The following is a 15815-nucleotide window of genomic DNA, read 5'->3' as shown; positions in this document are numbered from 1 at the left end:
CCTCCTGACACTCCTCTATAGGAGCGGGGAGCTCTGCTGTGGTACCCAAATCTGGGGCCAGTAGGTACCAGTTCACATAGTTACATAACATAAGCTATTTTACATTGTAGTTACATTACATCTAGGGATGGCCTAGAACTCTTGATCCTCTTGCCTCGGCTGCCTGACTGCTGACTTACCAGCAAATATCACTACATCCCTGCTTCCCCATAGGCTTTTTGTTTGTTTGTTTTTCGAGACAGGGTTTCTCTGTGTAGTCCTGGATGTCCAGGAACTCACTCTGCAGACCAGGCTGGTCTTTTTTTTTTTTTTTTTTTTTTTTAAGATTTATTTATTTATCATATATACACAGTGTTTTGCCTGCATGTACACCAGAAGAGGGCACCAGATCTCATTATAGATGCTTGTGAGCTGTCATATGGTTGCTGGGAATTGAACTCAGGACCTTTGGAAGAGCAGGTAGTGTTCTTAACCTCTGAGCCATCTCTCCAGCCCCCAGGCTGGTCTTGAACTCAGATCTGCCTGCCTCTGTCTCCTGAGTGCTGGGATTAAAGGCATGTGCCACCACCTCCTGGCTTCCCATACACTTAAATCATCTTCAGATTATTTACAATACCACCACACTGTGTTCAATGAATTTTTTTTATATTGGTTTGCCTAGTAATATAATATAGTCAGGTGATCCTGCAGACAGATTTCATAATGAGAGAGACTGCTGCTGAGACAGTCACAAAGCCATGCAGTCCCACTCATACTTTCGTCACACCAAGCAGACTCCTGAGAATTTTCAAATATGGCGTCACTAGCAGTATTAAATGTGCCGGGTGTGGTGGCACACACCTTTAATCCCAGCACTCGGGAGGCAGAGGCAGGTGGATCGCTGTGAGTTCGAGGCCAGCCTGGTCTACAAAGTGAGTCCAGGACAGCCAAGGCCACAAAGAGAAACCCTGTCTCAAAAAAAAACAAAACAATATATATATATATATTATATATCTAATGTATAGTTACACAGTCCTGTCAAATGCAGAGATAGCCTCAGACACAAAAGTAAACATGGGGGCTTCACATGTGGCTCAGCTAATAGAAGTTTCTGGCAAGAAGGAAGCCCTGGGTTCTGTCCTCAGCCATGAATAAATTGAGCATGTAATCCTGGCACACAAGAGAAGGTGGCAGGGCACCAGAAGTTCACAGTCATCCTCAGCTACAGACTGAGTTCAAGGCTAGCCTGGACTATGAGACTCTTCCTTCAAAACAACAACAACAAAACTCTATCCCAGGTCTGTATCCCAGAGAACCAAATCTCCAAGCCAATCCTCACGCCACACTGTGTTCACAGCGCACTGAGGGTTGCTTGCTGTCTTTTACCAGCAGACACTCACATACCCCAGGTACCGCTGGGAAACCTTGCCTCCCTGACCGGCTGCATAAAAGGCAGGGAGGAAGGGAGGGACAGAGCTAAGGTTTGCAGACTTGGAGGACAGAAGGAGCAGGGGAGGAGAGAGGTAAAAGGAAGGAGCAGGGTCACCATGGAATAGGAAAAGAGCCACGTGGGCCAGGAGGAGGAGCTGTGAGGTTCCGCACGGAGAAGGCAAGTGTTTTCAGATGTCGATGGGAAGTAGCCCAGATAGACACCAGAGACGACAATTAGAGCAGATGGCCCGAGAGACAAGGTGGAAATATCTGCCCAGCCCCAGGTAAAATAAGGCTCATCCTAAAATCTATCAGGTGTCTGTGCCTTTTATTGATTACGGTGGCGAGTTAGATAACACCACTACGATAATTATAGGCATTTAATAATAAAAAGTAATAGCCTATGTGTTCTCTGCAACAGCTCCCACGTACCCAGGGAATAGTATGCAGTAATAAAAAAAAAAAAATGAAGAATTGATGCATGTAACAGGGATCTGGGGAGGTGGCACAGCTGGTAAGGTGCTTGCTCAGCAAGCATAGAGACCTAAGTTCAGCTCCCTAGCACCCACATGAAATCCAGGTGTCATTGTGCATGTCTATGACCCGTGCCAAGAGAGATGGAGGTGGGAGGATCTCTGGAGCCCCTGGCTAGCCAGCCTAGCCAATCAGCACCGGTGTCAGACCCAGTCTAGGAAATAAAGCAAAATAAGCACGAGACAGTCAACCGGCTATAAAATCGTTTTTAAAAAGGAATGCCTACAGTTAGCCAAATCCCCTCTCCTTATTAATAATACCCGAAGAACTAAAAGCAGGAAACCAGGATGGTCAAGGCAGCTGATCACTTGAGCACAATTTCCAGACATGGCTCACTTTTATTATCACAGCTCCCAGCATGTTCAAGGTTATATAAAACACAACAATGTTAATAGACCTCAGGAAAACATGTGACGTGAGCCAGGTGCAGTGGCACATGCCTGTAATCCCAGCACTTGGGAGGCAGAGACGAGTGGATCTCTGTGAGTTCAGGGCCAGCCTGGTCTACAAAGCGAGTCCAGGACAGCCAAGGCTACACAGAGAAAACCTATCTCAAAAACAAACAAACAACAACAACAACAACAAAACACATACACACACACACAAAAACAAAAAACAAAAACCCACCAACCAACCAACCCAAATGAAAACAGCACCAGGTGGTGGAACACACCTGTAATCCCAGCACTTGGGAGGCAGAGGCAGGTGGATCACTGAGTTCCAGGCCAGCCTGGTCTACAAAAGCGAGTCCAGGACAGCCAGGACGGTTACACTGAGAAACCCTGTCTTGAAAAACCTATTTTTAAAAAAAAACTATTTTATTTGGGGTCCTTATGCCTCTACTTTCCTTCTCCATCCTAGTCCTTTCCAACACCCCAAGACCAAGTAGGCGAGAGAGAAGGCTAGAGAGTAGAAGCTATTTCCGGCCTTCCTCATGGTTGGGTCATAGGATCTTTGGGACAAGTCCAATCTTCCATTTTAGGATATCTCCAACTACTTCTCAAACTGCAGCAGCAGCAGCAGCAGAGGAAGAAACAGCTCTTTCCCTTTCTCGGAGCCCTTCTCTGGGCCCTGGCACTTATTCCCTCTTCCAGAGTCCTCAGAATTAAGCTATCTGCAGCTGGCAAAGAACCCTCTTTCAGAGCCCGCATAAGACTGTGGACAATCTGAGGCAGCTCCATATCCCACACCTGAGGTTAAAACAACATGTTTGTACAACATAACAGAGTTTTTAAAAAAAGATTTATTTATTTACTATTTATTTATACCATATTCTGCCTGCACATGAGCCAGCAGATGAGAAGAGGGCATCAGATCACATTACAGATGGTTGTGAGCCACCATTTGGTTTCTGGGAATTGAACTCAGGACCTTTGGAAGAACAGCCAGAGCTCTTAACCGCTGAGCCATCTCTCCAGCCCCCATAGCTGAGCTTTAAAGACGCCAAAACTGCCACTACAATTAGCCTCTCACGAAAATAAATAAATAAATAAATAATAATAATGATAATACCCAAAACAACTACAATAACAAAAACTAAAACAAAAATTTCCAAAGATAATAGCCACTCAAATAAAGAAAAACTCAAATAGCACCCTATGCTCAGTACTGCCCAGATACACTGTACCAGAGAATACAAACTTACAAGAAACTGTTAGGTTGGAGGTTTTGGGACAAAGGCAAGATGGCGGCATGAAGGAAGAGGTTCTCTCCTCTTCTGACCAGGAGACTGCACATTCAAAAAAGCCTGCATAAAACACTTGACATAGCCAGCTCCTATTTCCTGATTCCAAAATGACCACTGGACCTAAAACCCACCCATAGGGCCCTGAACTCACCAAATAGGCTATAATTTCAGTGCCTCACCATGATATCACAACTCCCTCTCCCTCCCTTTTAAAAAAGCCCCTACCCAGCCTGGAGGTGGTGCTCCATTTTAATCCCAACACTTCGAAGGCAGAGACAGGCAGATCACTGAATTCAAGGCCAACCTGGGTGAGTTCCATGACTGGCCCACCAGATGGGGAAGCCAGGCCACTGCCTGATTGGAAAGGACAGAAGGGAGAAAGGTATCACAAGCACTTTCCGTCCACAGCCGCCCGTGGTAAAAAGAACCATAGATACACAGCTAGGACTCAGGCACTAGGGTTTGGTGTGGGGTACGTAACAGACTGCTTGGACATGGTTTAAGCCAATAGTAAGTCTTTATTAGCTGCCTGGTGACTGCACTGGGTATTTAGGATCCGGCGTAGCACAGAGCCTTTCTCAGGGTAAGCTCTTATTTGAGCACAAAAACCATGTCCCAGCTTGGCGTACTTCAGTTAACAAGAACAGTTAACCAGAGGCAGAGCTACAGAAGCCAAAAAGCAAGGTTAGTGCAGCTAGAGACTTTCCCAGAACTACGGACTTTGATGGATCAGGCCTTTGTTTTCATTTTGGCAGGTGATGCCATCTCCGGGCTGAGTTTTACAGCCTGGAGGCTACTTTTCATCATGGAGTAGGTTGTGCTAAGGTCTGAGGCCCTGTTACAGGTTAAGGCTGTTGATCAATGACGGAGTGCTTGTCTAGTGTTTGGGAGGCCTGGGGTTTAATCCACAGTACTGGTAGAAAAAAAAGGCAGGCTGCTGAGAGCTTATTCAGGTAAAGATATTTCCCACCAAGCCTGACAACCTGGGTTCGATTTTGGGAATCCAGATGATAGAAGGAGTGAGCTGACCTCCACAGGAGTGACTTGGTGTGCAAAAGTGTGCGCACACACAAAGAATCAAATATGCTGGGCGTGGTGGTGCATGGCTTTAATCCCAGCACTCGGGAGGCAGAGGCAGGTGGATCACTGTGAGTTTGAGGACAGCCTAGTCTACAAAGTGAGTCCAGGACACCCAAGGCTACACAGAGAAACCCTGTCTCAAAAAAACAAAAACAAAACAAAAAACAAATAATCAAATACAACCTGCTTTTTCTTCCTTCCTTCCTTCCTTCTTTCCTTTCTTTCTTTCTTTCTTTCTTTCTTTCTTTGGAACCCATTGAGGAGCTGGAGAGATGGTGCCTGTGGCTAAGAGCACTTGTTATAGCGGGGTGGTATTGGTGCATGCCTTTAGTCCCAACACCCAGAAGGAGAAGACAGGCAGTTGCATCAAGGCCAGCCTGGTCTACAGGGTTCCAGGGCAGCCCGGGCTACTCAGAGAAACATTGTTTCCAAAAAATAACAAAGCACTTGTTACAATTGCAGAGGATGGAGCTAGGTCCAGTTTCCTGCCCTCACATGGTGCTTACAACTATTTGTAACTAATTCTAGGCAAGCTGATCCCCAGTAGCTGATCCCCTTTGCTACTTTTGTTGGGGTTTTTCCCCCTCCAGGTTTTACCCCCAACCCCCAACACTAGATAGGAGAGATATAAGAAAAGAGCAGAGAGCCAAGAGATGATGGCCCACACCTTTAATCCCAGCACTTGGAGGCAGGTGGATTTCAGTTCCAGGACAGCGGTGGCTACACAAGAGAAACCTTGTCTCAAAAAACAAACAAACAAGGAAAAAAATAGAGGGGAGAGAGGATTAGGAAAACTCTGAATCTACTTTTTTTCTTTTTACTTTTTTTTTTTCTATAAATGACCAACAATAACCCCCTCCTGATTCTCGGAGCCCTCTAATGTATGTACCCTCTGAAAAGTTCCCAGGATTGCAAATGTCACACAGTCACAGAAACTATAGAGCGGCTTCTGCTAGCACAAGGCAAATCATGGTCAGTAGGTTTGGACAGTCCAAAGCAGCCCCACATCCCTACACCTGGGATTAAAATGAAAGCATATTCTTCTTTGTGTTATTTATTTATTTATTTGTTGGCTTTTCGAGACAGGGTTTCTCTATGTAGCCTTGGCTGTCCTGGACTCACTTTGTAGACCAGGCTGGCCTCGAACTCATTGTGATTCGTCTGCCTCTGCCTCTTGAGTGCTGGGATTAAAGGCATGTGCCACCATGCCCAGCTTATTTGTGTTTCTCTTAAAAACCAAATTTCAGCTGGGCGTGGTGCTGCACACCTGTAATCCCAGCAGTCTGGGAGGCAGAGGCAGGTGGATCTCTGTGAGTTCCTGGGCCAGCATGGTCTACAAAGTCAGAGAAACACAGAGAATCCCAGTCTGGAAAAAACAAACAAACAAAACACCACACAAAAAGAAAACAAAAATTCCAGAATTCTTATTACAATCCCCTTTTCTGAGCTCCCCTAGCACCAGCCACACATGTCGTGTACTGCAGGCAAAATATGCATACATATAAAATAAATCTTTAAAAAGGGGAAGGCTTGGACTCGAAGGTTGCCTTAGCAACTTAAGTATGTTACATTCATGCAAATGCATCAGAAACAGGTGCTATTTGTTGCAGATTGCATTAGCTATCCACAGACAAATTGCAGAATACAGAGACATGGGCAGGGAATGTAGCTTAGAGCAAACAATGGTTACCTAACGTTTGTGACACCCGAGGTTTCATTCCCAATATCCTCCCACAAAAAAAGAAAAAAGGTGGAGAGATGGCCTCAGTGGTTAAGACTATTTGCTGCTCAGCCAGGCGTGGTGGCACATGCCTCTAATCTCAGCACTTGGGAGGCAGAGGCAGGCAGATCACTGTGAGTCTGAGGCCAGCCTGGTTTACAAAGTGAGTCCAGGACAGCCAAGGCTACACAGAGAAACCCTGTCTCGAAGGGGGAAAAATATTTGCTGTTCTTGCATAGGACCTGGCTTTAGTTCCCAGCACCCACATGGCAGCTCACAACTTTGGCACTCTAGTTCCAGATCTGACATAGTACATACACCTACAGGAAGAAAAAAAGGGATGAAACAAAGAGGACAGCTGTTGCTGCATCTGGAGGTGTGTAACCCTTGCTACTCAGGAAGTTGAGGCAGTGGAATCAAGTTTGAGGCCAAGCTGACCCTACCATGTATAATTCAAGGTTGGCCTGAGCAAGTTAGTGAGATTGACTGACACAGTCTAGGGGGTCTCAGTTGGATTTGTCTTCTCTGCCAGTTAAAGAATTAAAAGGCGGAAAAAAAATATCAAGGGCAACGTGTGGCAGCACAGATATTTCAATCACAGCAGCAGTGGAATTAGCAGCTGAAGAAAGGCATTTACGGGTTGGAGACCCGGGTTCAATTCCCAGCACCCACATGGCAGCTCACAACTGTCTGTAATTCCAGGATCTGACACCCTCACACAGATACATGCAGGCAAAGCATCAATGCACATTAAAATTTTTTTAAAAAAGAAAGGCATTTACATGGGGCGAGGAAACACACAGGCAGGAGACACACAGAGAAAAAGAACAGTTGCAAAGCTAAGGGGACTCAGGAAGCAAGAATAATCCAGTCTCTTCTCAAGGGCTCCGGGCTTTTAAAGTCTCCAAAGAGTCCTCCTCCCCTAATTTAGAGGGTCAGTCAGTTTGAAGACAGACAGGAGGATTGATTGCCCCACAGCTGTAGTGTAAGAAGTCCTGATCTAACGTTGAACTTGTTGAGGCAGGGCTAGCCAGTCCATCAGCAGGGAGCCCACTAGTGGGAGACAAAAGCTTACAAGGCCTTTCTTTCTTTCTTTCTTTCTTTCTTTCTTTCTTTCTTTCTTTCTTTCTTTCCCAAGGTGCTGCATCTTGGGAGTGTTCTCAGGTGCAGTCCTGGCCCCACATTGGATACAGTGCATAAATAATAAGCCTCCTCCTCTTCTTCTTTTATTTTTTATTTATTTATGTATTGCTTTTGTTTTGTTTTGTTTTTCAAGACAGGGTTTCTCTGTGAATCTCTGACTGTCCTGGAACTCTCTTTGTAGACCAGGCTGGCTTCAAACTCATAGTGACCCACCTGCCCATGCCTCCCCAGTGCTGGGATTAAAGGTGGTTTTTTGAAGATTAATTTATATATAGTATTCTGCTTGCATGTATGCCTGCTCACCAGAAGAGGGCACCAGATGGTGTGAGCCACCATGTGGTTGCTGGGAATTGAACTCAGTACCTTTGGAAGAGCAGCCAACCCCTTAACCTCCCAGCCATCTCCCCAGCCCCAATAAGCCTCTTTTTTTTTTTTTTTTTTTTTCTATTTTTTGTTTTCCAAGACAGAGTTTCTCTGTGTAGCCCTGGTTGTCCTGGATTCACTTTGTAGATGAGGTTGGCCTCACATAGATCTGCCTGTTTCTGCCTCCCCAAGCTCTGGGATTACAGGAGTGGGCCACTGTGCCCGGCCCTGGCCAAGAACCAATTCTTTTTTTTTTTTTTTAGGTTTTTGAAGACAGGGTTTCTCTATGTAGCCTTGGCTGTCCTGGACTCACTTTGTAGACCAGGCTGGCCTCGAACTCACAGCGATCTGCGTGCCTCTGCCTCCCGAGTGCTGGGATTAAAGGTGTGCGCCACCACTGCCCAGCACTCCAGAGAGTTTTTACAGTTGCCTTTTCCTTTCATCCCAATCCTGTCTTAATTTTCTCTTCAAAACCTAGCATATGCCGGGTGGTGGTGGCACACGCCTTTAATCCCAGCATTTGGGAGGCAGAAGCAGGTGGATGTCTGTGAGTTCGAGGCCAGCCTGGTCTACAAAGTGAGTCCAGGACAGCCAGAGCTATTACACAGAGAAACCCTGTTTCAAAACAAACAAAAAAAAAACAAAAAACAAAAAAACTAAAACCGAGCATACTCCAGTAGAAATAATAATATCCAAGACACCCAGTTACAATATATTCTGAATTATTCTACACAAACACCCAGCATGAAAGAGAACCACGTGGGTACCCAGGCAGCATTCACGAGAATGCAGTTACTCTGGTACACAAGACCACATCCACCCACAGAGTTCACACAAAGTAACAAGGTGAGATACACTGGCAGACAGACTGAGCTGGGCCGGCTGGGGTCACCACAGGTGGTCCACCCGTATCTCCACCCACAACCCATTTAGGGATTTCCCAAGATTCAGGGCACCTGGCTTCCTTATTGAATTCGGGATCCCGCCCCCCAGGTCGTTGACAACTGGCTAACTAAAAGTGGGCGGAGCAAGAATACAATTGGCCAATTGGGTTTGCACATTCGTTTTCCGCCCCTTCCTGGTTCGGCTTCTTAAAGGAGATAACCTGCCTGGCCAGGGAAGAGCCGGCTTGCAAAGCCAGGCTTCTGCCTTGGCCCTTTTAAAAGGCAGAGCCACGGAGGAGGGGCGTGTTCTGGGAGGAACCAATGAGCAACTCCTATTAGGCCGAGGTCGAGCGTGCAGGTCCTGTGCACACTCTGCCTGCACCTGGTAAGAAGGTTAAAGGGTGGGGGGAGGCTGGCCCACCCCTGACGCCTGGCTTTTGCAGGTCTTGGTCGCCGTGACGCTCGCCGGCTACATGTCCCTGAGAAGAGTCTCCGCGCGGCTGCTGAGCCTCAGGCCCGGCCTGCGTTTCCCGCGTACGTGGAGCTCGGCTGCGGCGCACACTGGTCAGTGCAGAGCTCGGACGGGTGGGCAGGGAGACACAAGGACACTTTCTCAGTGTGACTTTCTCGTCCTGTGTTTGCAGAGAAGACACAGAGCCGATCGGCCAAATGTAAGAATCACCTACTCCCTGTCCAGCTGTTTCCCTGTCGCGCGGTGGTCCGTGAATGCAAGGGCTGCTGGGAAAGGGAGGCCGGGCTGTGCCCAGGGTCAGAAGTGCTAAGGTAGTGAGTATTAGTTTACACTGGACTGGAGAAGGGTTGCGTTGGTCAGACTGTTTTGGAGCCAGAATTCACCTGGAGCGAGGTGGGAAGAATGGGTGCAGCTTAGAAATCTGGAAGAGGTGGCGGAGCGGGGAGGGGAAGGTCTGGCTGACTCGACCCCCATACTCTGCGCAGCTTCTCGCCCTGAGTTTGACTGGAGGGACCCACTGGTGCTGGAGGAGCAGCTGACTGCCGATGAGAAACTCATCAGGGACACCTTCCGCAACTACTGCCAGGAGCGGCTCATGCCTCGAATTCTGCTGGCCAATCGAAACGAAGGTACCTAGGTGGTAGGGTGGGCACACTGAACTTCTCAGCCACACCTGATTTGCAGCTACTGCGGTGCACACACCAGCCCTGTCCCTGGAGTCAGGGGGCTCCATCAAGCTGAGACGGGAACCTGACTTTGCCACCTGTCTCTGCAGTTTTTCACCGGGACATCGCATATGAGATGGGGGAGCTAGGCGTGTTGGGACCCACCATCAAAGGTAAGGACGTTTCTCTGTAGACTCTGCAGCCCTTACCCCCAACATCCTGAGGAGTCATCCCTCCTCAGGGATAGCTTTGGCTATCCCTCCTGAAAACAGCTGTGGGTATGAGATGAGCAGTGTCTCAGCCAGGGCAGCCCCCTGCCCACTTTCAGTCCCAGGGCCCTGCTGGGCTGAACTTTGGCCTTTGGTCCACCTGCTCCTCTTCTGCACCAGGGTATGGCTGTGCTGGAGTGTCATCGGTGGCCTATGGGCTCCTGACCCGGGAGCTGGAGAGGGTGGACAGCGGCTACAGGTCAGTGATGAGTGTTCAGTCCTCTCTTGTCATGCATCCCATCTATACCTACGGGAGTGAGGAGCAGCGACAGAAGTATCTTCCCCGTCTGGGTAAGCAGCTGCTACTGGGTAGAAGTCAGACTGTGGTCTGGAATGTAGGTCCTAGTGTCCCCACAGACCCTGTGTGTTCATGCCAGGCCCTAGGGCTTGGTTGCATGTCAGCTCTGTCGGTCTTCTCCTCCTCTCCTCTTTGACTTTACCACTGGCCACCATCATCTCCTTTCGGATTTGTTTTCTGAGCCTCTCATCCCAGTCCAAAGTTTAAAGTCTTAACTGTTAACCAGGTCAACGAGGCCTGTAAGCAGGCCCCTGGGACCTTTCCTCTACTTCTCGGGCTTCTCAGGTTTTATTTGTAGATAGGTCTTACTGTGTAGCCTTGTTTGCCCTGGAGCTTTGTAGACCAGTGGCCTCAAACACAGAGGTCTACCTGCCTTGGCCTCCAGAGAGATAGAAGCTAGGATTAAAACCATGCACTACCAAGCTTGTCCCCCTGGCCACTGTTTTGATTTCCTTTTGATTGCTCAGCTACTAGGGATTCTACAAACAACCATCTCGGTGCCTACTCTTCCTCATGCCTCCCTTCAAGCTGGGTGTGGTGGCACACACCTCTAATGCCAGTACTCCAGAGGCCAGTTTGGTCTACATAGTGGCTTCCAGGACAGCCAGGGCTAAGGGCTACATAGTAAGACCATCTCAAAACAAAACAAAGAAACAATCCCAGCACTTAGGAGGCAGAGGCAGGGGAATCCCTGAGACCAGCCTGGTCTATAGAGAGAGTTCTAGGACAGCCAGGGCTACATAGAGAAACCCTGTCTTGGGGAAAAAAAGGGGGGGGGGGCTGGAGAGATGGCCCAGAGGTTAAGAGCACCATCTGCTCTTTCAGAGGTCCTGAGTTCAATTTCCAGCAACCACATCTGATGCCTTCTTCTGGCGTGCAAGTATACATGCAGATAAAGCATTCATGTACACAAAATAAAATCAACCCCCCCAAAAAAGACCCCTAAGAAACAAGAAAAAAAACAAAAACAAAACAATACCCAAACTTCATACCCTACTTCATCTGAACCTCTTAGTGCCCTTCAAGACATTCTTGCCAAGCCCTTCTTTGCTTTCTGGCCTCCTTCACATCATGACATTGTTATGGCCTGGACCATTTCCTCAGCTCTCAGAGTGCCATGGTGGCAGGTTATAGGCCTGGCTCAGTGGAGAAGATAATTTATCAGGAGATGAGTGAGGCTTGGTAGCCTTATGGCCCTGTCTTGTGCTTGCAGCCAAAGGTGAACTTCTGGGCTGTTTCGGGCTTACAGAGCCCAACCATGGAAGTGACCCAGGCAGCATGGAGACCCGAGCTCGCCACAATCCCTCAAAGCAGAGCTACACTCTCAGTGGGACCAAGACCTGGTGAGGGGGCCCAGGTGGTGGTGAGTGATGGGGTGTGTGAAGAGACAGCAGCCAGACCACCCCATGACTTTATGCCCCCCAGGATCACCAACTCTCCTGTGGCTGACCTGTTTGTGGTGTGGGCTCGGTGTGAGGATAACTGTATTCGAGGCTTCCTGCTGGAGAAGGGGATGCGGGGCCTCTCTGCCCCTAGGATTGAGGGAAAGTTCTCCTTGCGAGCCTCAGCTACCGGCATGATCATCATGGACAGCGTGGAGGTGCCTGAGGAAAATGTGCTACCTAATGTGTCCAGCCTGGCGGTATGTGGTAGACACCTTGGGAACTGGTGATGGGTCACCTGCTGGCTCATCTTCCTTAGCTTCTTAACTGGAGGGCAAACATACTTACATCCTTGTGCTCTGCAGCATTGTGGAGCTTGTGATGCTCCTTGTTCATGGATGTGCTAATTGCACTTTTTGGGTTACCACTTTGTTCATTAGCTCTGCCCAAGATGCAGGTGTGCCCTGGACCACTTTCTACTCTGCATGTATGAGCAGCTTCCTGTGTCCTGCCAGGCTCTTGGATGTGAGCACTGAGGTCAGGCCCCATGCTGTATAGGGCTGCTTGCACATACAGAGAAGAAAGGCACCGAATAAGGCTTGCTGCATCCAAGTTTTGGTGCCCACGCTTCATGTGGTTTAAATGGCTACTGATCTTTGTTTAGGACATTTGGGAGATGGATTTTCCTGCTTCACGGTTGGTTTTTCCCAGGCCTTCAGCTAAGACCTCTTGTCAATCTTATAGGGCCCTTTTGGCTGCCTCAACACTGCCCGATATGGCATCACATGGGGTGTGCTGGGAGCTGCTGAGTTCTGTTTGCACACAGCCCGGCAGTATGCCCTGGACAGGTATGTGGGGTTGCTGTGACACCTAGGTGGTGTGGAGGGTCTTGGGGTTCATATTGTACCCCAACAGTGACTTCTCTGCTCTGTGAGATGGCCCGGGACATCTCGAGCAGTTAAAAGTGTGGAGCTGATAGCAGCCTCTTGAACTACGGGCCCTCACTTGACCTTGCCCCCTGCTCTAGGATCCAGTTTGGTGTCCCCTTGGCCAGGAACCAGCTGATTCAGAAGAAGTTGGCGGACATGCTTACCGAGATCACATTGGGCCTCCATGCTTGTTTACAACTTGGCCGTTTGAAAGACCAGGACAAGTAGGGATTATATACTATGGTTGAATCCTAAATCTTTTCTGAGGTCCTTCCTTCCCAGCTGGAGGCCCCAGTGACACAAGCTTCTTTCCTCCTTGGTTTTTGTTTTGTTTTGTTTGAGAAGGGGTTTCTCTATGTAGCCCTGGCTGTCCTGGAACTCCCTCTGTACACTAGGCTGGCCTCTATTCACAGAGATCCACCTGCCTGTGCCTCCCAGTAAGGCCTGTACAATCACCACTGCTCATTCCCCTTGGTGTTGATGGGCTGGATCAGAGAGAGTCTTGCCAATTGGACATGTGCACCATCTGCTAGGTGTGGTCAGTGCATGAGACTCTGTTTATAACATATGTGCCATTCTCAGGGCTACCCCAGAAATGGTCTCCCTGCTGAAGAGAAATAACTGTGGGAAAGCCCTGGACATTGCCCGCCAGGCACGAGACATCCTGGGAGGAAATGGGATTTCTGATGAGTACCATGTGATCCGGCATGCTATGAATCTGGAGGCAGTGAACACTTACGAAGGTCTGGGCTGGACCCTGGGCTCTGGGGTTGGAGAGACGGGTGTCACAGTGGCCTGGGGGAGGGAAACAGCAGTAGGAAACCAGCTGTCACCCCTCTGTCCCTCCCCCTGGAGTTAGTTGTTCACAAGGTTGTGGGAATAAATAAGGGAGTCAGTCACCACATGACTTCAAAATCCCAGTGAGCAGCCCCTGTGAGATGCTCCTGGCCCTTATTCTCATTGTGCGATGGGACATGGAGGGGGACACAGGTGCCAAGAGAGAGGAATGGCTCCTGACAGGTGGGGTGTAAGGATGAGAACAGTGCGTAGTAATTGTGTCACTACTTCACGTTCAGAGAAAAAGCTGTTTGTAGATTATGGAACTCACAGGGGCATGTACCCATGGTTTAGGACAAACTTGAAGAAAGACATGAAAAGTTGGAGGGCTATAGGGATGGCTCAGTGGGCACAGCAGCTGCCATAAAAGCATGAGAACCTGAGTTAAGTCCCTACAGCCTGTGTAAAGCCAGCACAGTAGTGTGTGTTGTGACCCAGTCCTAGGTAAATGGGAAACTCAAGCACGAATCCTTAGACGCTCCCAGACCAGCTAGCCTGGGTACACGCTAACCAATAACAACAGCAACAGAACCAAAAATTCTGTCTCAAATAAGGACCGAGGCCTGAGGGTGCCCCTGGCTTCCACATGTGCGCCATGGCATGTGCACCTACACTCACATATCTTTGACCAATATTAAAAAGGGGGCAAATACAATCTGGTGTGACCCATACAAAATGGGGACACTAGCTTCATGGGCAGAGAAGCTTCTAGACAGGAAAAGCAGAATATATGGGATATCGTCCCTGCCTGCCTCAGCGACTGAGGATTTGAACCAAGGGGAAAGTCCCACAGCCTTTAAACTACTGTTTAAAGTTAAACTATTCCAGTAGTGGGGGGGGGGGGGGTGTGAGACCCTACACTGTAAGCATGATTTGAGATGGTCGGACTGGGCTTCTGGAAGTAAACGGACTCACTCTTGCAAAGGGCAGCCATGGTTTGTGCTGCTGCCTCTGAAGGTGGGAAGGGGCAAGGAAGCATCCACGTGTCTGCAGTCTTCCCAGTGCTGGAGTAAAGTATGACCAGGGTAGAAATCAGACATTTAATCAACTGTAGGTATAGGCTGGCTGGATTTGCTAAGGCTATGGCAGGGCTAGCCTTGTCACACTTTGGTAGTTAGCTTCTGTGCCTTTTCCTGGTGACTGTTGTTAGGACGGGGCCTCTTAGAAGTCAGCATTCACCATCTTGATAATTCTGTTCTTCTGAAGTGGGCACCTAGGGTGGCACAAAGGTTGACTTTAAAGGTGAGTTACAAAGATTCCAAACCAATTCTGACATTCCTCTCACACAGGTACACATGACATTCATGCTCTGATCCTTGGGAGAGCAATTACTGGGATTCAGGCCTTCACAGTTGGCAAGTGAACCCACTTCAGCTGAGCATGCCTGGCTGGATCCTGGCAGCACCATGCTTTGTTGACCTGCTCAGGCGGTGGATGGATGCAGCTTTTACGGTGAAAGGGAGACACTGATTTGAGACTATGGAAATTTTTGTGGAAGACATTCAGATATGCCCCACAGAAAGAAGATGCAACTAACTCTCTGTATGGCCCTCGACCTTTTAAAACTGCAACGAGATCAGAGTCCATCTACCTTGTTTTAAGCTTTTTGTAACTGGGGGAGGAGAGACAAAAGGAAGTGACACAGAAGCCACTGAGATGGAGCGCTGGAGCCTTGTGAGAAGATGCACTGGAGTTTACAGTGTGCCATCGTGCCTCCATCCCAGGGGCAGTACCTTCTATGTTCTACACTGAGCAGATAAAAGAGGAGAATAAAGAGCCTGTGCCTTACTCCGTGGGGTTGAGCTAGGCTTACTGGTAACCAGAGGTAGTGTGGGGAGCTTCTCTTAGGAGTGCACTCCAGAACAGTGCATAGACTTTGGACTAGACAGTCTCTGACTGGCAGGGGACACTTTGTCCTTTCATGACACAGATAACTACACAATAACAACATGGACAAGAGTTTGGCTTCTCAGTCCAGACCATGTAACTAGGAACCCCCAACAAGGTGGCAGAACACCAAGGGCTTTTACAGGGACTGTAACCCTGTGGGCTGGGACAGGACAGTGCAGTCCTGTTTCCTAGAGTTGTGGTAGGTATTAGTGACCAAGGACCTGTCTGACCTGTGCAAATGCTATGCCCTGG

General features: G+C 48.6%; 1 protein-coding gene across 1 annotated transcript; it reads left to right on the top strand.

Annotated features, from left to right (window-relative positions):
- The first annotated feature begins 9180 nt into the window (after nucleotides 1-9180).
- Gcdh (glutaryl-CoA dehydrogenase) lies at nucleotides 9181-15461 on the top strand. The gene is made up of 11 exons (XM_051168584.1): nucleotides 9181-9385; nucleotides 9466-9492; nucleotides 9779-9922; nucleotides 10069-10131; nucleotides 10348-10518; nucleotides 11739-11868; nucleotides 11951-12167; nucleotides 12652-12755; nucleotides 12935-13060; nucleotides 13419-13579; nucleotides 14963-15461. Exons 1-11 carry the CDS (start codon nucleotides 9295-9297, stop codon nucleotides 15034-15036), a joined length of 1308 nt encoding a protein of 435 aa, XP_051024541.1. The 5' UTR covers nucleotides 9181-9294; the 3' UTR covers nucleotides 15037-15461.
- Nucleotides 15462-15815: the final 354 nt, after the last annotated feature.

This window comes from Acomys russatus, chromosome 26, assembly GCF_903995435.1.
Source record: "Acomys russatus chromosome 26, mAcoRus1.1, whole genome shotgun sequence".
In the NCBI taxonomy this organism is placed as follows: Eukaryota; Metazoa; Chordata; class Mammalia; order Rodentia; family Muridae; genus Acomys; species Acomys russatus.
This window is presented reverse-complemented; position numbering and strand designations above follow the sequence as displayed.